This window comes from Cheilinus undulatus, linkage group 1, assembly GCF_018320785.1.
Source record: "Cheilinus undulatus linkage group 1, ASM1832078v1, whole genome shotgun sequence".
In the NCBI taxonomy this organism is placed as follows: Eukaryota; Metazoa; Chordata; class Actinopteri; order Labriformes; family Labridae; genus Cheilinus; species Cheilinus undulatus.
The window spans coordinates 6,171,159-6,195,025 of NC_054865.1; the positions used below are offsets into that span (position 1 = coordinate 6,171,159).

Sequence of the window (23,867 nt, forward strand, 5' to 3'; positions counted from 1 at the left end):
AGAAATGGCAAAAATGGGGGGGGGGGGTCAAAGTTGATTTAAAAATGAGTTGCAGGTGGCAAAATGGTCAAACAACTGTAAATGTGGCAAAAGATGAGTGAAAAGAAACCAAAATGGACAAAAGTGGAAAACAAAATGGCATTCAATGAGAAAAGGCAGCTTAAATGGGTAAGAGGGGGCAAAACATGGCAAAAAATTGGAAAAAAAAATTGCAAATAGAAAAAGCAGGACAAAATAGAAAAAATGGTGACAAGGGGCAAAAGAAGTGGCAAACTTGGGCTTTAAAACAAAACAAAACAAACAAAAAAAAATCTGTCATTGAATTGATAGTTCAAATTTAACTTTGGACATAACATAAAAATCAGCTTCTGGCATCCGAACATGACACATTATTTGCTAAAGGTTGATATTTTTAAAAATAAAAAATAGAAAAAATATATTGCGGCAAAAAAAGGGGAAAAATTGAAAATAAAGGCACTGGAAATACACAAATAAGTGGGAAACAAACTGATTAACGTTACTTGCAATGTATGATTTCTGAGGTTAAAGTTGACTTTTTAAAGACATAAAAGAGCCACAAATCCTCATAAAACAGAAACGTTTTAAAGGTAAATGCAAAGCCGGAACTACACTCCAGACATGACTGCTGCACTGTGTCACTCCGCCCAGTGGTTTACTCAAGAAATAGTTCTGAGTATTTGCTTCATGTGTCGTAATGTTACATAATTACACTTTATTATTTCATAGCGTGGTGAATGTGCAGGTCACAACTTGTCCACAAGAGCATTTTGGAGTTGTTGGATAGTGTATTTGATGAGTTTGATGAGGGAAAGCCGGAATACCGTAAGACACCATAGCATTAGCTGAGCAGTTCCTAACTCAGCTTGCACCGACAACCAATAGTAACAAACCTATTAGTAAGACTATAGGGATTATGGCAATGGGCGAATTTGCCAAAATGTTGAAGTTTCCCTTTAAGTAATTTTCTTGTGTTAGCTTCACTTAACCAGAGGAGCTTTGATGTTAAAAATGAAACAATACTCACTCAGTCCTCACCAACCTAGTTAACCTTCAGTCTAAAACTATGAATTAGCTTAGTGAGCGTTAGCTAGCAATTAGCTGCTAGCTGTTAGCATTTGCAATATTTTTAGCATCAAAAACATGCACAAAACGTTGTCTACACTCTAACGGATTGCTGTAAATTTACGGGGAAATTTCAACAGTAAGATCCCGTTATGTTTAAATACAGGACAACCCTGTATAATAATGGTTTAGAACAGTATTTTACTGTATTACTGCTTCAAGGAAAGAAAACAGTCATTTCTTGTATTTTTACATTGCATTTTTGGGAACAAGAAGGTGAGAGCACATGCTTGGAGGGAGAGTGGAGTTAAAAGTCACATTGTTATCCAACTCCATCCTAACAATAAACAGGTTAATGTCTTACTGCTTTTGCTAGTTAGAATAGGCAAAAACCATCATTTACTAAGTTTGAGGTCATTTGTAAAATTAGCGTTAGCTAGAGTTTGACATGACGCACAAACACTGCAGGCACACAGAGTGAGCAAATTCTTTGCCAGCTAACATTAGCTTGAGCTTAACTGGTGCTAAAAATTGAATACAGATAATTTATTTAATGGAATATTACCTCCGCCAAGGAGGTTATGTGATCGGCAGGGTTTTTTTGTTAGTTTGTTTTGTTTGTTAGCAACATAACTCAAAAAGTTGTTGACGGATTTTGATAAAATTTACAGGAAATGTCAGAAATGGCATAAGGAAGAACTGATTAGATTTTGGGAGTGATCCGGTTCACCGTCTGGATCTAAGAATTTTTTTTAAGGATTCTTTACTAATGGGAGATAGGGCTAATGGCGGAGGTCTGCGCTCTCCTAGTGCTTTTTTAGTTTGTCAGTTTTGCCAGAAGGAAATGAACTCACAGCAAGGTGTAGTATTTTTCTACAATTCACAGTAAAAATCTGTAAATATACTGTGGTGATTCAGGAAGCAGTCACCTTGAGCAGGGACTTATGGGTATTACTTTGTGCAAGGGAATTCCCTTAGTGTTTTTGGGGGAGGGTATTCTTTTAAAGTGTCACACCATGAGTGAGGGGGTTAATGGTGCAGACTGGCCTGCCTGTATGTAGCTGTGTCTACAATTATTAATAGCTGCTCATGCTCATTGAATGAGGGCTAGTCAAAGTTTTCCAGTTTGTCTATGAATCGTTCCTCACCGCAGCTTGCCACAATACCTCTTAAAAAAAGTGTAAATAAACGATAAAAAACTGCTAATCTTTTCAACAGTGTTATTCTGTTAAGGTTTACAATAACAGCTTTCTGCTGTATTTATAAAAACAGTAACTAACTGTAAATTTCAGCTACAGAAATATACCGTTAATTTTACAGCAACTTCCTGGTAACCCTACTGCCAGTTGTTCACGGTTTTTTAATGGGGGAATCTCAAAACCCCAGTTAGTCTTCAGGAACAATATCTGGTATGTCATGTTTTCTCTTTCAATCTCCTTATAAACAGTGGTTTAAGCAGGCTAGTAGATGTGTATTTGACTTACTGGGGTTTCAATCCGACAAAACTTGACAAAAAACTTCCTCCATCTTTCACAGATGGTATTTTTACAGTTAGCAAAGCTTAGTAGCTCCTAATCTGAGAGGAGAAAATATCAGCTTTCAACTACTTTAAGGCCCTTGAAGCTGTAAATTTTGGATATTTTCAGTGCTGGATCATAATGCAGGTTGGTCAACAGCTCAAGGCAAAGGGAACACACAGTAAAGCAGTTATGCCACATCAACTTGATCTCAGCTAGGGTGGCTATCTGTGCAGCTTTTGGCCAGACAGTCCAGAATTGAAATGCCTGCAAGGACCAGAGGGAGACAGTCCTTTACTCATACAGAACTTATAAAAATGCAGGTATTTTATCATTTTAGTGATTCTCTAAATCAATCACGGCTGATGTAATTAGGCTTTTATGACACTGAAATACAAAATAATTCTCAAGTGAAAACAGATTTCTACAAAGTAACATACTGCATGTAATATAATTTAAGTGACTTTATTAATAGATAAAAGATTTAAAAAATAATAATAATTTAAAATTTAGAATTACATCTAATACATTATGTCATGACTATAAATGTGCAGAGAAATGTTAAACTTATATAATGGCACAGATATTAGATTCGTATTGGTATTGATACATCCCTTTGGACAAGTTTTAGGCTTTTTCCTGTAAAAGAAGATTAGTATTTGATATTTACAGTGAAATAGAAGTCAGGTTTGAAAAACCTTCTGGTTTTAGACACAGAGATAGAACAAACTTTGACTACAGTCCACTGATTTTAGTCTCTATGATGTCTGTGAAGTTTAAGTTTGGCTCCGCCTAGTGGTCAGATAGGAAACATCAGAGCTATTGATCAGATTGAAACAAACTCAACAACAGAGCCTCAAATGTTATTCAATGTTTTATTCACAAAGTAGCAATCACATTTCCAAAACACAGAAATAAATCACAAACCAGATGACTCAGTCAGCGGTGGTTTGGTAACCTGGTGGTAGATAAGCACATTCTCTGATGTACTTACTATAATGTCTTTCAGATGAGCATGCAGACCTGCACAATGCTTATGTTTTACTAATTAACTGTAAGAAAAGGGGAGTTTTTACAGTGATAAACAATAACTGAGTGAATGGGATATGTTGTTGGATGTGAAAGAATTTAACAGTGTTGTTTCAGAGGTACAGTTGTCATGCATTTTCTCCAAAGCTGATCTGATTATCAGTCGTAATATAATGACCATCTATAGAAGACTGAGCACAGGCGACCTGAGAGTGAAATGATGGCGCATGCTTGTTTTAGGAAAGGAAAGGTTTATGTGCAATCTCTAGCATGCTAAACTATCGCTGATCTCTTTGGAAAGCATTCATTTACAGTGAGTAAGGGAATGGAAAGTATTATAGGGCATGCATCACACACAAACAAATAATTGTGTATAAGTCTTCTACTTTTGGGTTTTAAGCCTTGGTGCTGAGAACAGCTGAGGCTGGAGGCATTTCTTTCTGGGCCGCTCTTGAGAACCCAGTATCAAAGGAAACCTTTGATGGGTTTCATCAGACTCTGCATAAATGTCCACCCCGAATCAAGCAATTAAACTTTTAAGGTCAAAGGTCAAGGATACGTGGCACCTGTGCCTCCCTTGCTTGTGAACATAATCTCTAAAAAATGCCATGAGGGATTTTCATCTGACCCAAGGATAAATGATTTAGATTTTGGAGGTCAAAGGTCATTGCCATTAGTTCTAATGACATTTCCATGCATTAAACATAAAAAAAAACACCCCTCAAAACTTGAAAACATTTCTTCATTAAAAGAAGAACAAAGAACAGCAGTGAGTTGTTTTCTTTTCAAAAACAACAAAAGTCGTGTACTGACATGTCTACAGTTGCCATGGTTCACATTATGCATTTCTCTATGGAGTTTACTCCTCGGTAGCGTTTCACCTCAGTAGTAACTACGAAGTAATGTGTTTTGTTGCTCTGATTGGCCTGTAAAGATGTGACGGACAGAAGGTTCATCCAATCACTCTCTGAGTTTTTTTTTTTTCAAACGCTGGCTATGGGAGGTTTACCACATGGATGTGTGAAACATCCCTGATGCTGTCATTAGCATGTACATCTTTGTAAATTAAACACTAGCTGTGGAGCATCATCAGGACCAAATTAAGGAAAATCCTAACTTTAACAGTCGACTCTAGTACTCTATAGTCTCTACATCAACTATAAATAGTCCAATTTGCCCCATGCACAACAGGAATTAGCAAAGCAAATTGCCTTTTTTCTTGCTTATGGTTCCCTGCCTCCCCTGAAGTCCTGTGGCGCTCCCCATGGGAGTCCTGCCTCACACTTTGAAAACCACTGATGTAATCTAAACTTCAGAAGCATCAACAGTTTTGATAATCTGAAGCTTTATTGTTACTTCTCTTAAAACCAAATGTTAAAAACTATCAAATTAAAAGTCTGATACTTGGATGAACCATGGTGATTGTAGATATAAAATGTATAAAAAAATCCAATATAAGAGGGCAAAATCTAAATGCAGGCAGAGTTCTGCATATTGTCTAAATTGCACAAATACATTAGCAATATTTTGGTACTGATGTATTACAAGTACTTTTGTGCAATTTAAACTCTTTTGGCAGTTTTTGTTAATATGAAAACAGGAAATTACTGACATTTTGGTGCCAAGGACCAGGCAAGTTGACAGGTTTGCCTGAGTCTAGGACAAGCTGACACAAGAGGCCCTCCTCCCTCCTCTTCCTCAGCACACTAACACTCATAGGGTTGGTCAATATGGACAAAAATATCCTTTCTCAATATTTTTAGTTGAATGGTGATATCAAAAAAAGAGAGAAGAGATATCAAAAGTCAGAACAGAGTCCCATGGGCCCCATGCTCAGTCCCTCCTCCTGTCTGTCTCTTGTCTCCTGTCATCCACAGGCTGCAGCTGAATCTCTCCTCCCTGCTCCTCCTCTCCAGACTGATTGAACTGCTCCTACCAGAGAGGACGTGTTGTTGATACAGGCTAACAGACTCAAACAAAAAGCGAGGGTGAAATCAGTGGCTGCACAGTTTAATCTCACTGTAGATTATGACACTTTTACTCCACTGCTTACAGCTTTTAAAAAATGAGTCCATGAATTCCCTTGCACCTCCCATTCCATTATCTCTTTTCTTTGCTTTTTTTGCATTCAATTTTTTAACAACTGGAAATTTGTGTACCACACTAGGAGGAGGATGAAGGTTCATTTCTTGGGTGTAACAGGACCCAAACATTTTTGCATGGTGGAAAAGTTTTTTTTCTCAACCCCTATGCCAAGGAAAACTAAAAAAAAAGCATGCCTTTAATGAAATTATATGTTACTGAAACACTGCTCATTTTTTACAAAAAAGCCATTGTTGATTAATTACTTCATCTGGTTGGTTAGCTTGGGTGGTATGAGGTGCTTGGCTATAGTACAGTGGCATTAGCCTCCATTGATTTCTGTGAAAGTTGCTCTGGTGGTTATTACAAGCTTGGAGAGATCCGCTGCATAGTGGCTGTAGATGGGATCATTTTATCCACTTAGTTTAACAAGTTATACAAAAAAAGAGGCCAGGAAAATATGTTGGCTCGCCTGTACACTGTGTCAAAAAAGTACAAAGCGATTCATTTTTCCCTAAAAACCCCTCTGTGTCAGGCACTACTTTACGATGCAGCTTTCGCCATTATGTCTCCTCCCGCTGTGCACTGATATCCTCTGATCAGCTGTGTGGGTCTGCGGGCTTCTGCAGAGATAAATAACACCACACCAGGCTAAAACGATGATGTGATGATGTTTACTGTGGATACGAGAGGATATTTGTATGAACCAGAGTATACAGAAGAAGAACTTACACAGATTGAGAGTCAGAGGTCTGAAAGAGAGAGCAGAGAAACTTCATTTGAAAGTTTTGGGCAGGAGAGATCCCGAGTTATGTCTTGGTGTAGGTGTTGAAAATGCAAGCCAATGCTCAGGACCACTCGAGTTGAAATCGCTCATATTATCTGTGTTTTAGCTTGGTGTGGTGTTATTTATCCCCGCAGAGGCCCACGGACCCACACATCTGATCAGAGGATATCAGTGTGTGGCGGAAGGAGACAAAATGCTGGATTGTAAATTATTGCCTTACGCAAAGGAGTTTTTAGGGAAAAATGAATACGCTTAGTACTTTTCCGACACAGCGTACAGGCGAGCCAACATATTTTCCTGGCCTCTTTTTTTGTAAAACTCGTTAAACTACTAAAACAATCCCCTCTACAGCCACTATGTGCCGGATTTCTCTGAGCTTGCAATAATCACCAGAGCAACTTTCACAGAAACCACTGGAGGCTAATGCCACTATAACCAAGCAGCTCATACGACCCAATTTCAAAAATCCCGAAATATCCCTTTAAGCTGTTTGGAAATGGACTTGTAGCCTTTACCTTTAATATGCTTGTCTATCATTTTCTTTCTAATCTCCTGGGATAACTGTCTCCTTAGCTTTCTGTGCTCCATGTTCAGTGTGGAACACACCATGATACCAAACAACACAGTGACGACCTTTCACCCTTTAAGTAGGCAGACTGATTACAAGTCTGAAAACACCTGTGAAGCTAATTACAGAACACACCTTAGTTTCATATGTCCCTATGGTCACATTATTTCCAGTCTTTTTAGTCTACCATGGTTTTTGTCCAGGCCAGTTCCGTTAGTTTGTTTTTAAAATAATTCTGTTGAACCACAATTCAAAAGCAATGTGTGATTTCCAAAAGTTCATTTTCAGTAAATTTTTATTTATTAGTACTTTTGTCAGAGTCAAGTTATTTGAGTTACCATTGTGGGTTTTTCTTTCTTTAATGGAAGGGTACCAACAGTTTTATCCACATGTGTACATATAACGGCGCCATACATGTCACACGAAGCTGAAAGGTGCTGAAAACTGAAACCATGGCGGAAGTGCAGAAAAACTGCAGTCCCTCTATCGTCCAGTTGAAGCTGGCTGCAGGAGCACCAAAGTCACAACAGAAATAAACATGTTTATAGCCTGTTTAAAAAAGTTATGGTCTGAATATTTCATGCTTTTATGTACGCATACTTGGAAGGGGATGCATTTTTCATAAGTCTTTAAACAAGGGGACTGATTTATACATAATGGCTGATGTAACTGCAAGCATGCATGATGAAGCTGTTTGTCAGGATGTTTAAGACCCACCTAAGAGCCACTTCTTTGATTTTAGGTTCATCTAAAACAAGTTAAGGCTGTGTTTTCAATATGCTGCAGTTGAACTCAAAAACTTTCCTTCAGTAACTAAATAGCATACCTCACTCAGACTTTATCCAGTATTTTCTACACTCCATGGGGTTTTTCTTACTTTGAGAAAATAGAAGCCAGGTGCATCTGTAGTTTACAGTCTGACAAACAACTTAGGAGGCAAGAGTGGAGTTTGAGTTAGAAGAGATCGTCTAAGAAACGACTGTTAGTTGCAGTTGCATGCAAATGTCTCAACTGCCACCAATGGGTTCCAGAAATGCTTTAAGGGGGATAGCAAACCAACCCTTGTTGCTCACCATATAAACAACCGTCCGTTTGCTGAAATACTGCAGGATGATACTGTTCTTACTCCTCTGATACCTAACAGGTCCTACGTCTGCAGATTCTCTATAGTTATGCAGAATCTGTAAACAGAGAAACCTTCACTCGCTGCCCTTCTTTCTCCAGAAAAAGGTTTTCATCACTGATCTGATACTGTCCCTCCATTCTTCAAATGTTGGAGGTGGAGTGTGTGTTGGAGTGCGTGGTGGAGAAGTTCTCCGTGCGGAAACGAACCACCTTGCTTTTGGGGGGTGGCGAGAACATGAAGTGGCAGGTGAAGACTTGGCGGCAGGCCTTGCGGAAGTTTTCTGAGAGGAAGGCGTAGAGGACGGGGTTAACGCAGGAGTTTCCATACGATAAGCAGTGGGAGACGATGCGAAAGGCAAAGGAGGCGTCATTCAGGGGAAACCTGCCAAACTCCACCCACATGGCGATGATGTGATGGGGCATCCAGCAAATGGTGAAGGCAGTGACGACCAGGAGAACCGTCTGAGCCGTCTGTAAGAAGCAGAGATGATACTGGACTGAGTCAGGTGAGACCAAAGCACTCTTTAAAATTAATGCAACAGAAAATTCTCCAAACACCAGGAATGGTTTACACAAACAAACATCCTCCTGAGGAGAAAGCCAGCATAAATACAGCACAGGTGTTTGGTGGGAACGCCCTGATCATGTTTTCTGATGCTGATACCGAAAGGATTATCTATTGATGACAATCACCACAGCTGATACGAACATATAAATCAGAACAACAACCACTCTTATCAAAGCAACAAAGAATTTATTTATGTATTTATCCAAAATTTCAACCCCTTTTCTTAAAACAGAATAAAAATGGGTTTAAACTAGAGTAGTGGCAGAAATGGGTAACAGAAGCAAAAAATAGGCAGAGTGTTGCAAATTAAAATAAAATAAAACTGTAAAAACTATCAGACAAAGTGGTGAAAGGGGGTTATATGTGGCAAAAATGAGCATTACAAAGATTGAAATGCAGTTAGAATTGGCATGAAAGTGGCAAAAAAGGGTTGATAGTGGAAAACCTGGGAGAAAAGAGGAAACACAAGTGGTAAAAAAATGGATAACAGTGGCAAAATGGGCAGAAAAGTGGTTGAAAGGGTTAAAAAGTGGAAAAATGGCTTTAATGCAGCAAAATAGATTTAAAAAAAAAGTGTGGTGTAATAGAATAAAAAGGGACAAAAATGAGTTAAAAGATGCAAAAATAGGTTTGAAAACTGGTCAACAGAGGCAAAAATGGGTACAAAGTGGCCAAAATGGATAAAAAGTGGCAAGAAAAGAAAAAGTGGTGGAAAGAGGTTAGTGGCAAAATGGATTTATAGTGACACTGGTGGGCAGTGTTAATGTTGACAGCTCTTATATTTTAGTCTTTGTCTTTACATGAAATGTCTTTCAGTTTTAGTCACATTTTAGTCATTTCTACATTTTTAGTTTTAGTCGACGACAACTCAGAAACATTTTAGTCTAGTTTAAGTCCATAGAAAGTCCTCACATTTAAGTCTAAACTTTTAGTTCAAGCATTTATTTTCTTGCCTAAATCTGGTACCAAGTCATGGTAGTGTGTTCTCTACTCTCTGCTAAACCTGGGGTCCCTGCTTTCTACAGCTGAGAGGCAGAAGAGACGCAGATGCGTTGTTTTTTGACAGATTTAACCACAGTGGAGAAATATCACAGATTCTGAATGTCAGACAAAAAATACATTACACTCTAGTCTCATTTTAGTCATCTTGACAAAAACTATACTGACCTTTTAGTCAGTTTTAGTCATCACAGATCTATTTCTGTTAGTCTTAGGCCGGCCACACACTAGACGATTTTTTAATCTGAAATTATTTTAAAACCATGAGAGACCACAGACTTCAGGACAATATCCAAAGATTTTTCATCTTTAATCCTCTGAACACACACACTAGACGACTCAGCCAGACTGTAAGATCACTGGAGACTACAAACCCGCGACCTGACTACGACCTCGAGTGATCTTCTTCTTCTGACTTCAGAAAAATAAAAAATAAAAAACACCGATGTCTGTGTATACTGTCTTGCTGTCTCGCCACAACAGGCTGTCCTGGCGTGTATTACAGGTGAAGCAACAATCATAACACAGGGGGAAAACCCAGGACAAAATCCTGGCTGGAATTAAGGTACTGTTGTGTTTATAGTTGTGAGTGGTGAAAGTACATATGATTCATCTGGTGACGCTACCGGTGTGCTCAATCTCATTGGTTGTTGTGGGTACTCCATCAGCGGCACTATGACCTAGAATCGTAAACATCAAACATGTTTGATGTTTATGATTCAGGGTCTGGGAGGTTACGACGCGATTTGGAGCAGTAAATGAATCGTGTTGACACCACACACATGCAGACTTCTCAGACAAATAATCGTTTGCGACGAGGCTCCAGTCGGTATACACCCCCACAATCATCGGGGGAGGCAAGTCTTGTCTAAAATCAGGCTTAAAATCCTGTAGTGTGAGGCCAGCCTTAGTCTAGTTTTTGTCATGGAAAAAAGGCTGTCGACGAACACTTTCAGTCATGGTTTTAGTCGATGAAATTTACACTGCTGGTGGGAAAACGTATGAAAAGTGGCTGAATGTGGGGAAAAAATTTGTGAAAAGAGGCAAGTTGGCCAAAAATGCACAAAAAAGGCTAACAAAATGGGTTGAAAAGTGGTTAAAACAGGCAAGAAAGTGGCACATCATCAGACCCAATAACATCTTGACACACTTTAAAGTTCCAAACTTTAACGGTTAGCCAGAATAGCTAGCACCAATGCTAATGATTCAACAAAAATAAACATATCATTAATAAATCACTACTGGGGAGGGTCCTTTCACTGGGGTTGACAGGGGCCCAGCCAAATCTAGGGCAGCATAACCTGATAATAAGAGCACCAATGTCATCCTTGTTCAGTCAACAACATGCTTTTACTTCCTGCAGAGCAAAAACCTCCAAAAGGAGTGTCATTTATTCCATGTTTTCATTTATGTCAATTAATTATTGTAATTTTTGACAAAGTGAAAAATTTCTTTGGCCTATTCAAAAGGCTAAATAGTGCTTATAGTCTAATGATAAAAGGTAATATGTAGGAGTGAAACAGTTCTTGTATTCACCCTGGTCTAGGTTTGGTCCCATGATGAATACGTCTGAGTTCTTTCTACAGTTGGTCTAAATGGAGGTAACCGTTGATCACAGGTGACTATTCCTGGCCAGTCTAGGCAACAGCAAAGCGTTTAACTCTTTACTAACCACTTTTAAACAATCAATTAAGAAGAAGAAGAAACAGACATAACAAAACCCACAAGTAAGAAAAGTTGAATACGGGTGCAGTAGCAGAGGACCGGTGAGACCGCTGTGGTACAACCAGCTGTTAGGTTTGAGGTGCAATTACTTTTTCACATAGGGCCAGGTAGGTTTGGATGGCTCTTAACCCTTAATAAATAAAGTTATCATTTAAAAATTTACTCAGGTTATCTTTATCTAATAATATTTTCAAAGATATATTTCTGGGCTTTTTATTCCTTTAATGATAGAGGATGACAGTGGGTGGTATCAGAAACATGGATGAGAAAGCGGGGAGACACATGGAGGAAGGGGCCAGAGACCAAACACATACAGTCTATGGGGCGTGACTAACCCACCAGGCCATCTGCACCCCTCTAATATTAAAATTTGTTCAATGATCTGAAGCATGTAAGTGTGACAAAAATGCAAAAAGATAAGAAATCAGGAAGGGGGCAAATGCATTTCATAGCACTCTAGCTGGTGCAACCCAGAACTTTTCAAATACAACAATCCTAAAGCCATGCATAAATACACCCAAAATTCTGCAGAGGCACTTTCCAAATATTAACAAAAATCCCTCTGATACTGCAGAGGTACTGATAAAGAACACCGCAAGGCACTTCCAAACACTGCAGGATTATTTAAAGACACTCCTTAAATATTTGTAAGATTCTTTGTCTAAACACTCCATAAATAACCCTGTAAATGTGCCACAAATGGTCCATAAATGCTCTCAAATAACATCCCAAACACTCCCCACACTCTAGGAAAGTAGACAAGATCGTGTCAACCCTATAAATTTGAGTTGTCGTCTCCTGTTGTCCATCAGGACCGTAACGTCACTTCACAAGAACAGTCTCTTCCTGTCTGCAGCCAACTCAATAAACAAGATCCAGACACAGCCCCCAAACAATCCCTTATAGTACTAAAATAGAGCCATAACACTCCACAGACACTCTACAAAATCAGGAATGACTACAGCCATGACGGTTAAAACAAAAGTCCACCCCTGAGACACAAAGACTATATGTGCACAGAGTTTAAGTGCAGGTGGATGCATGGACTGATAGATGAAGTGAAAGCTCCATAAACCAAACAGAGAGAAGAGGACAGGAGGTGGACAAGAGTCTGTCCACTTCAGATCTGCAAACACAGAGCTGACGGAGATGTGTTCACTGACAACCTCTCAGATGTATATAGCTGATGTTTGAGTTCAAATTTTAAAAAATCCTTAGCTTGAAGAACAGTCCTTCATTCAGGACAGGAACGGAAAAGACACCTTGGTCTCACTTCTAGTTTTTCTTTCTTAAACAGGTTCAGAAACCCCTAAAATTCCTTTAGCTAGGTTTTGGCCGTTGAGAGTGAAGTAGTCTTTGGTTTTATTATTGGACAAATTTTGAAGTACCATATCCATCCATCCATCCATCCATCCATCCATCCATCCATCCATCAATCCATCTTCTTCTGCTTATCCGAGGTTGGGTCGCGGGGACAGCAGCTTAAGCAGGGAAGCCCAGACTTCCCTCTCCCCGGCCACTTCATCCAGCTCTTCCCAGGGGATCCTAAGGCGTTCCCAGGCCAGCCGAGAGACATAGTCTCTCCAGCGTGTCCTGGGTCTTCCTCGGGGCCTCCTCCTGGTGGGACCTGCCCAGAACACCTCACCAGGGAGGCGTGAAGTGCCATAAAATAGCATGTTTTTTTGTGATAATCAGCAGGGGGGAGGCCCTAATCATTGCAAAAGAAATCTGGCTAGATGAGCAAATAATCCTTCTTATATGTTGATTTATTTCCTTACAGGACCCAATTTAAACACAACAGTCCTTTTTCAAGCTTCATGTCATTTACCCAACAAATATCTATCATATCACCAGTGGTTGGACAACAGTGTGGCCTAAAATCATGACCTGAATGGAGGTCAGAGACCACTTCTATGAAATTGTGTTTGACTCTGTTACACTTTAGGAACTATGCAGGAGTGCATGTACAAAATGACTTACATTAGTCCAATTATTACTGTGTTGGCAGCCACATGTGTGCAGCACACAGACAAAAATTTTACCAAGGAGACTCCACATTGACTTGCAATCAGTCCAGGATGTACCCTGCCTCTCGCCCAATAAGCGGTATAGAAAATGGATGGGGGTGGTGGCTACGGATTGGGTTTAGTTGTACTGGAGGACGATAGCACTGACTGCTGCCAGTGTAGTAATTATCTCAGATGTGGGTATTCATATGGTAGCGTTTTTATCAGAAATTGACCATCTTTCTTTGTTACAGAGCAAAAAATTTTACTGAGCGAATTTCAACAGATTCAGCCACAAATTTTGAGTTGCAAGACTCACCTGGAAGTCAAGCCAGCCTTCAGTCGGATTGTGCATTGACGTCATACAGTATAAGAAGGCCAACAACAGCCCCACCAGCTGCTCCCGACTGATCAGATGCATTTCTGACATGTTTGATATTTTGGTCGTACAACTCCAGACACTCCCACAGTCAAAGCAGAACCACGAGCAGAATCCTCAACTTTGGGGTGTTTTTTTCCTTTGCAAACTGTCAGACAGCATTTTAACTCATAATGACAACGGCAGGAGTTATTTTCTAAGGCCCCCCACACCCTGGACCTGCAGCTGACATGGATGGCAATGCTGTTTGTGTGTGTGCGACTTCTTTAAAGGAAACCTGCAGATTTTTGGCACAGTCTGTCCAGACTTTACTTGCACAGTCTGAGTGCTCCGGTGTTAATTTCGTTGACTAAAAGTGTTTGTCAACAGCCTTTCTTCCATGACAAAAACTAGACTGAGACTAACAAAAACAGATCTGTTATGACTTAAATGAACAAAAAGTAAGTTTCGTTTTCATCAAGATGACAAAAACTAGACTTAAATGTAATGTAGTTCTTATTGGGCATTCAAAATCCATGCCATTTTCCACTATGGGTATATCTGTAAAAATACAATATATCTGTGGCTATTTTGCCTCTCAGCTGTAGAAAGCAGGGAGCCCAGGTTTACTCCTTGGTGTCTGAAGCTTAGGGTACATTTTAATACCTGTTCAGATGATAAACAAACCCCTGGTTTTATTTTGAAAGACAACATGGAAATAAGTACAGATGGAAAGTATAAAGAAAATATCTGAAAAGAATGGTAAAAAGGTGCATTATTTGGTATCACACTTTTCAGATTACCCTTGACTTGTGCAATGAGCAGTCTGACACATCTTTAACTGAATAGGCTGCAAAGGAGAGGTCCAGTCTTATTTTCCCATCACTGTGAGAGCAGGAAGACAATAAATGGAATAGTATCCAACTGCTACCTTTGTTACAGTACCTATGGTCCTGCTATAGGGAGATAGCAGCATGCCATTAAAGTGACCCTAAAACTTTCATGCATTCAATTCTGCCTCTAATCACATTTCAATGAATGCATTAATGCTGATAGTCCTAGTTGGTATGATGTGCCTGAATTAGACATCCCAAAAAAACTTACCTTTATTTCTAGCTGTTAGATTCTGAATTGTTTTCTCTGCTTTGCCCCTGAATGTGTCTGTTGGCTGTTTGCAGCTGGATAAATTGTTTTACAATGTCCATTTAATCTGCTATAGTGTATGATTATGAGCTGTTTATTGCATCTTGGCAAGGTAAATGTTTTTATTCCGTTATAGTAAAGCTCAAATGATAAATTGACATCCTGGGTCTCACTTGTCTCCAGGTTCGGATCCTGAAATATTCAGTTATTCAGTAGATCTGGGCTGGAATTTGTGCCTTTGGCTCATCTTCTTCATTTTTTTCATGTTTTATTTTATTTCACAGCTAAAAACAGAATTGGACTGTCTCTGAGCAGCCATTAAACACCTTCAGCATGATTTACTGCTGTGAGGTCAAAGTGTAAATACAGAAAGAAAACACCAGCGTTATTAAATGAAAATGTCTGATTGTTTCCACAGAGAGTTCAGAGTGTTTTTACTGATTTCCCTTCAGTCGTTGTTTCTCAAAGTCAGACACTGAGGGAATCTCCTCTATTCTTAGTCCTACTGTCTAAATATTTACCCAGCAGCCTTTGTTCCTGCTCCACTGACCTGAGGAGCCGCAGATACCTGCTGTAAACGGTCTGCTGCTAACTGATCTGATCTGCCGTAACAGGACGTCTGCACACTGTCGCCAGTCAACAAGGGTGGCCTCCCTAACACCGAGTCTCCGTCTGAGGCTTGTCTTCCTGGTTTCACCTGCTGGCTGTGACGGGGATGGTGGGGGCAGCTGAGGTAGCACCATCATTCAATTTGTTTGCTGCCAACCGAGCGGCTATCTCCAGGGCCGTGGTCCTGCTGCAACGTTTGATCAACAGAGGATAAAGATAGAAGATTTGATGAACTCCCTGTCACACTCACAAACACGGAGAGTGACTGATGTTCATCCTCAGCGCTCTCAGAGCTCTGTCGGCTGTGTGGCTGCAAAGGGTGAGAATGCTTCCTGTGACCAGCAGCTGTTTAAACCATAACTGGATCATTCTTATTATTCAGACATGATAAAAACCCACTCTCAGTCAAAGTGACGCCACGCTTTCATCATTTTCATCATTATCGGCTGATCACAGACCAGACTGGAGCGCTGCAGGCTGCATCTGTGATGTTATTAATTTAGGGGCTGTCTCAGGATAATTGAAGAATGGCATCTGGTTCTCTTTGGGAGCCTCTATTCCATCTACAGTGTCCTAAACCTGTAAGCAGCACAAGGAAACACAACAGTGGACCAGTTCCAATCTAAACACCCGAAGTGTGGTACACACTACCAGATATCGGTGCCATTTTTGGGCCTGCTTCCCCTCTTCCAACCAACGTCAGTAAAAGCCTGATTGTAAAGTGTGTTTTCCCAGATATTCCTGTGGTGTGACCTGTGAAAGAATGATTTAACCTTCCACTCTTTGCTTGGAAGATGGGTGCTATGTCAAATGGACTGATGGCCAATCAGGAAGCAAGATGGCTGAAGAAAGAAGCACAACAAACACAGCCACAGTAGTGGTAGCAAACGTCAAGCACTGAGTTATGTAAATGTCAAAAAAGGAAGACCAACTTGTTGATTTTTAGCAGCAATAACAGCGTTTATACAATGTGTCCTGTGAAACATACCACAATCCAGAGGGAACAGAGAGGAGTTGAAAAGAAAGTGCAACTGCAGTGGATCCTGCAGGTATCTAACAGCTAATCACAATGGTCCGGACCAATCAGGGTCATTTGAAAAGACAGGGGTGGTGTCTATGGATGTGGTTTAGTTAAAACTGCTGCTAGCTTGTACACAACGGTGGATGTTTAAGAGTTTAGTGTGGATATAACTATAGTGTAAACTTGTAAAGCCAATGGATTGTCCAGATTACATGTCTGTCGTCAGGCAGATCTATGTGGCAAGTAAGCATGCCCAGTGTAGGAACTGAAGGGAAATTAGTGTCCTTTGAAGAGACTACTGGTGGGGTTTAGTTGTACAACAAGCTGGGGAACAAGTATGTCTGGCGTAGCAATAAGCTCAGCTTTACATTACCTGGAAGTTTCTGTTTATGAAAAGAGCAAGAAACCAAACTGAATGCTTTCATTGGTGAAAAGACATTCTTGCTCTTTTCCTTGTTGGCTTCAGCGTGACTTTGTGTCACCAGCTGGCTTCACTAATGTTTAACAACAATTTTAAACATGGATATTGTGTGAGTTCACTCTCCCAAGCTGCGTGTCATGGCCCATAATGAATGTGAACGATCATCCAATCAGCTTACAAGACTTTTCCAAAGGTTCTGCTCGTCCCCAACACAGACGATGGCGGTTGCCTAGGTGGATGTGAGACATATCCCATGCAATGGCATGTAAGGTGAACCACACCTGGCTGTCAGCAGAAACCTCACCTGATACCACCATTCTCACCTGGCTAACAAAATATGAGTCACCTCACAAGCAGTATTGGGGTTAAAGCATTACAAAGTAATCTGTTTGAGTACTCAGATTACTTTTTTGTAGTAACACATTAGTTTTATAATTCAAGTAATCTGTCAAAAGCTACATCTTTCATAAAAGTAATCCATTACGGAAAGAAAAAAATCCCAATTCCCTCTCTTCTATGGCCCCAAAAAGAAAGAAACAAAAAAGGAAGGAGGATGAGGAGTGCCACATCCACTTCCTGAGAGGGGCGGAGTCAGAAAGCTCATTAACATTTAAAGCCACAGACAAAGAAACTCCTTCTGAGTAGGGCTGAAACAGAGGGGTTTTTAGACATGCAAAAATCCAATACTAGAGTGTTTTTCAGCAACAAACTTCATAGGCATGTTTAGGGGACCTCTGAGACCAATATAAGCTTGTCTTAAAGGGGGTAAAATATGTGACCTTTAAGGAGTGAGGGCAGATTTACCTTTCTTTTGGAGCGTTCAGACTTCTTAGAAATGTTCTTCATCTTTTTATGAAGATGAAACAAAACCTGGAAACAAGAAACAACACAGTGTGATTAACAAACATGATGGTTATTCACAAATAATCTACAATTAGACATAACTGACTGTTCCAGTGATTCAAAAGAGCTTGATGTAACTGACAAACGATGAAAAATGAGACTTAAGGATTAAAATCAGAAACAGTAGACTGAGGCTTTTAATCAAGAAAAAAATCAAATATGCAAGCATTTCTTTGCTCCTCACTAAAATAGAATTGAGAGCTGTCAGTACACCAGGATAAATCTGGTTTATCCTGGTATATTGACTGTAGCTGAGAGTAAATGAGAATTAATATACTATCATTAAATAATGAGTGGGCTAACCCTTTGTCACCTGATCTGTGCTTTTAGCTGCTGTGTATATCATCGTTCAGGTTAAGCCATAAAAAACTCCCGTAGACTTTATCTTCTTATCGTGCCATAGAAACACCCAGAGAGACTGAAATCTCATGTCTAAATATTTGCCATTACATAACCCTGTATCAATGTGTTTATAAAACATGAGAATATTTTGGTTGGGACAGAGGAGTTGAATGTTTTCACCCAAATATATCAGATAAATAAAGAAAAAATAACATTTATTTTCAACATCAGCTTTAGAACATGGAAGTATCTGATGAAGTCTGAGTGACGTTGGATACTGAAGCCGTCTCTAGAGGCCAATCCCCAGTGGTTCCCACATTGAAACTCTGTCAAACTAACTTTAGATCAACCTAAAAGCAGACAAAGTGGTGGAGCTGAGACAGGCCTTAGCCTCCTGACAATCAGCTACAACAGGCTATTATTAGACATGTCCTTAATACTGCAAAACTTATGACCTTCTGAAAACCACAAGAGATTGGTTTTAAGGTGTGTCCATAAAAGGATTTTTGTTTCACATATCCATCTGGAAAACCTCCCACAGACAGTGTTTGGGAAAGGGCAGAGCCTTTGAAAAAAGACTCAGAGGGTGATTGGATGAACGTTCTGTCTGTCACACGTGATGTGGTAGCCGCTACCGAGGAATAAACTCCACAGAGAACTGCATGATTCGAACCATGGTGACTGGAGACATGTCAGTACACGACTTTTGTTGTTTTTGAGAAGAAAAAAACTCACTGCTGTTCTTTGTTCTTCTTTTAACTAAGAAATGACATCGATTTCTGATAAAACTGACGCTTTAGCAGCATCTACGCTAAGCTCTTCTACCATAATTGCACTGGCCTCTTGTTGCTGCTTGCTTATGTCACGACTCTGCCACGCTTGAAAGTACTGCCCCTCGATGCTGATTGGTCCTGTCACTTTCTAATCTGGCCCAGTCTGTTCAGACGGGAGCTTTGCAAGATGGATTCGCCAGTGAGAAACGCAGAAACAGGTGAATCCATCTGCTTTGCAAGGTTAGTCTAGATCTTACTTTATCTCAAACATATGTCGCTTTGGATAAAAGCATCTGCTGAATGACACTGCAGCACTGTATGTGAAGTTAAATACCTGTAAACAAGCAGCAATATATTTCAAATTTCATATTTATTTTAAGGAATCTGATTCAATCTGACATCATCTTATTTTTGCCATGATAAATCTTCACGGGATGTTAAAAGTCAAGTAAATCAGGTAAAAGACATGACTCATTAAAAGCAGATACAGTAACTCTGGAAAATAAAAATGATAAACTTGTGATTTATAAAAGTTTTATCAGCCAACAACAGCTTTGTATATTTCTGTTTTTTTAAAGCCCTTCTTCCTTTTTTCTAAACTGCCCTGTACACACTAAGAACTTAAAAAAGTAGAAATATAATGTAGAATTATTTCTAATTATGCTTCATAATTACATTTTTACTAATGAACTCTAAAGCCATTTTCTTTTAACCTTTATTTAGTCTAGGGACATGGACACTGGATTTTTGCTCAAATCCAATAAGCCAATATTTAAGGATTTATTTTAGCTGATATTGATGTTGGTTAACCTGGCACGCCAGATAGATTTTTTCACACATCCATCTGGTAAACCACTCTTACACAGTGTTTAGGAAAGAGCCTTTGAAAAATAACTCAAAGGGTGATAGTACGAACGTTCTGTCTGTTAAATCTTTATGGGCCAATCAGAGCAACAAAACACGTGACGAAGCCACTACCAAGCTGCGCACCTACCGAGGGAGTAAAGTCCATAGAGAAATGCATAACGCGAACCATGGCGACTGTACACATGTCAGTACACGACTTTTGACGTTTTTGCGAAGAAAACAACTCACAGCTGTTCTTTGTTCTTCTTTTAACGAAGAAATGCCGTAAGGTTCTGATAAAACCGGCGCTTTAGCAGCATGTTATTGTCTTCTACCATAATTGCATCGGCCTCTTTTTGCTGCATGCTTATGTCACGACTCTGCCTCGCCCAAAAGCACTGCCCCTTGTCGCTGATTGGTCCTGTCACTTTCTAACCAGGTCCAAACTGTTCAGACGGATGGTTTGCAAGATGGATTCGCCAGTGTGAAACACAGAAACGGGCGAATTCATCTGCTTTGCAAGGTTAGAAATTCTGCTCTTCTATGCTCCAAAATGTGCAGAAATTTATATCAAATTCTCAAGATTAAAACTTTATCTCCCAGAAAAAAGTATTTGAGAGAGTGATCTCAGACCACTCAATTAAAATGTGTGATTGATTTTTCCTGAGTATCTTCATGTCTTAGTTTGTTTTAATAATGCATTTTTAAAATCTGAATACGTTGTCAATGAAGGAAACCTCAGAGGAACTGAACTCTAACCTCAGTGGTTTTAAGAGTTAAATTTAGATTTTAAAACTTTATTACACAGTATTTTTGCTAGTATAGCTGTAAGGCTAATACTGTTTGCCTACTCTGAACTCAAATTCATTACACCACGTATACTTGGGCTGAGTCAGAAAAATCCAAGAGTACCTTGCTGCAGACAAGATGGCCGACATACATCCAGTCCATACCGGAAGTCTCAAACGGAAGTCCGTACGTCCGAGGTTAGGCTTAGGCATTAAAACCGAAGTGGTTAGGTTCAGGGTAAGGCAGTGAGGAAGGTGATATATTTGAGATCCAGCACCAAGGGTTAGGCTTAAGCACGAAGAAGACTGACAAACACTGGCAGCTGAGTCCAACACGAAGAAGAAACTTCCGCTTGGGACTTCCGGCATGGATTGGATGTAAAGCAACCAGTGTTGGGTAGCGTTACCTTTGAAACAAACTCGTTAGATCACTGCGTTACATACTGAGAAAAGTAATTTGCTACGTTACTGCGTTACCTACTTCTAAAACTAACGCGTTAGAGTACTTTTGCGTTACTAAATATTAAAACCCTTTAGCCACTCGTTCCTCTTGGCAGTTGTAAAAATGATAGATAACGACCGCACGTCTGCATTTGAATGTGCAGACTGTAATGCCAATATACCGTGTAATTAACAGCCCATAATCTGTATCTCTGCAGCCTGAGAACACCACTAACAGACAGGAAAACCTTCACAGCTCTTTAACATGATCACAATCAGACAACAAGCTGAGCAGAGGCAGACAGAATCACTCCAACACCGTGCGTAATAACAGTGTGTAACTGGAACAGCTGAACAGCTGATTCAGTGAAAGCAAACAGAGCTTTTAAACTTACGTTTCACCACCATGCTGTTCTTGCCCCTTTTATCCAAAAATCCATCATAATGGGGATATTTCCGAAGTGGCCTGCTGCTCCCTCTGTCATCTGGCTGGTTCAACAAGCTAACAACACGCGCATAATGGCACAGAATGTTTACCTTCTGCTGGCACGTGCCAACGCGACCACAGGAAGAGAGAAGGACAAACAGAGTGGATGCTTCAAGGAGCTTCTTTTTTCTTTCTCTCTTTTTGAAGCCACGGAAAAGAGAGGAAATTCGGGATTTTTCTTTCAGTAACGGATTACTTTTATGAAAATGTAACTAATAACGGGATTACTTGAATTGTAAAACTAACGCGTTACGTTGCTTGTTACTCCAAAAAAGTAATCTGAGTACTCTAATGGATTACTTTGTAATGCGTTACCCCCAACACTGATAGCAATGCCCATGTTGGCCATCTTGACTGCAGTTGGGTCCCTCTCGACAAATCTAAAGCAAACACTGAAGTACACTGCATGTCTTATCACATCCACCATGACACATTCCTTTAAAAACTGAGAATACAAAAAACGTTTTCACTCTAAGGACTGTGTTTTTAAGTCAGAGTAATCTCATTCATGCATTTCACCTCACTGATGCTCATACTGGCTGTGTTTACTGTTTGGGCCATAGATAATTCAGAGCAAGCCACCATAGCCCCTATGAGCATCACTTTCATTTTCCTTTTCTTCGCATTTTTGGCTGCATTTGAATAAGCAACTAAAACTCGAATCTTACAGGCCCAGTAACTTTCAAAAGAATCCAAATCTTCAACCCAGTTTTTTCTTCTTGTAGCCTTTTTTATTTTGAAACTTCCCACCGGTAGTCTTCCTGCTTGTCTGTGCGCGGTTGGGTTTTTACGCACAGATTTTATGACTGCAGGGACTTTGAGTGCGCCCTTTGCTCCTGTTATTAATCAGTGTTTTACTGCAGCACACAGTCAAACATTATCCTGATAATTTAGCACTTTTTAAACTGACCTTAGCGTAGCAACAGCTGATGAGCAGCAGCGGCAGCAGGTATCCAATCACCAGGATGGTCACCTTATAGATGGGTTTGTACGCTCCGGACCACCTCTCCCAGCAGAAGGTACTGTTGGGTGCTTTAGGGTGGTTGGTGAGGACCTGGTGCTGCGCCACAGGCACTGAGCACAACAGAGACAGTATCCAAATTACGCACACACCTGCCAGCGCGTTTCTGCGGCTCCTGACGCACGAAGTCTTGTTGGAGAGCACCACAGCGATGTAGCGGTCCACAGACATGGCCACCAGAGTGAAGATGCTCACCAGCATGCTGACTGTGAAGAAGTAGTGTCCAAACTTACAGATGAAGGCTCCAAACACCCACTCCGGTAAAGAGTAGATGGTGGCCTGGAAGGGGACGCAGAAGAGGAGGAAGCTGAGATCCGCCACGCTCAGGTTCAGGATGAAGATGTTGGTCGGGCTGTTGGGGTGCTTCGCCCCTCCTCCCCCTCCAACGGTGTACCTCACCTTACCGATCACCAGCATCACCAGAGAGTTCCCCACCACCCCCACCACGAAGATCAGCCCGAATACAACCGGTACAATCACCGCCTCCGGTCCCGCGCCGCCGCTCTCCGCCGTGCTGCCGAACACCTCAGAGCGGTTAGACTCCGAAAGTTCAGCCCAGCCGGAAGAGTCGTTTCCCGGCAGCAGCATGTTGGAGCTCCGCTGCTGGAGCTGGAGGTTAAAGCAGAGAGTGGAGGAGGGAACAGAGACAGACTGAGCCCATGATCTGGTTCAAGCACGACCAGCCTCAGAGTCCGGACTTTGCAGACTGGTGGAGGCGCGACAAGGACCGCGGAGATACACCGTTTCCTGTCAGACCCTTTCAGAGTAAAATCCCATTGATGGAATCAGGCTCCTTTCAGTTTTCGCTGGATGAGATTCAGGGGCGGATCCAGGGGTGGCCTGGGCCATTATCGAGATCTTATGGACCACACCAGGTGCCACCCTGTTCCAGACTTTGACGATTCCATATTTTTAATAAACAGTTAAAAAAAAATCAAAGTAATCATGTCAATTTGACTTATCATAAGAAATATATTTTCTCTATTAAATTCATCAGGATGGTTGAAGCCCATCTGAAAGCTGTTTTTTCCCCACAGTATGCAGTATTACTGACATTAGATCAAAAATAAAATTATACAAGCAGATTAGACCATGCAGGGGCCAGAGAGCAGAGCAGGCATGAAAAGTAGAATACTACTCTGCTCTAGTTTATTCTGTTCTTTGAGAATGGCTTTTCTTTGCTGAGTCTAAAAAATGATTAGGACGTTTGGCATTTATGAAAAGG

The 23,867-nt window shown here is 40.4% G+C and overlaps 1 protein-coding gene across 1 annotated transcript; it reads right to left on the reverse strand.

Moving 5' to 3' along the window:
- Positions 1-7,145: 7,145 nt before the first annotated feature.
- On the reverse strand, positions 7,146-23,491 carry galr1b (galanin receptor 1b). Its single transcript, XM_041790149.1, has 4 exons — positions 23,399-23,491; positions 22,532-23,251; positions 17,846-17,911; positions 7,146-8,662 (listed from the first exon to the last, which is right to left on the reverse strand). Exons 1-4 carry the CDS (start codon positions 23,489-23,491, stop codon positions 8,333-8,335), a joined length of 1,209 nt encoding a protein of 402 aa, XP_041646083.1. The 3' UTR covers positions 7,146-8,332.
- Between the last annotated feature and the right edge of the window lie 376 nt (positions 23,492-23,867).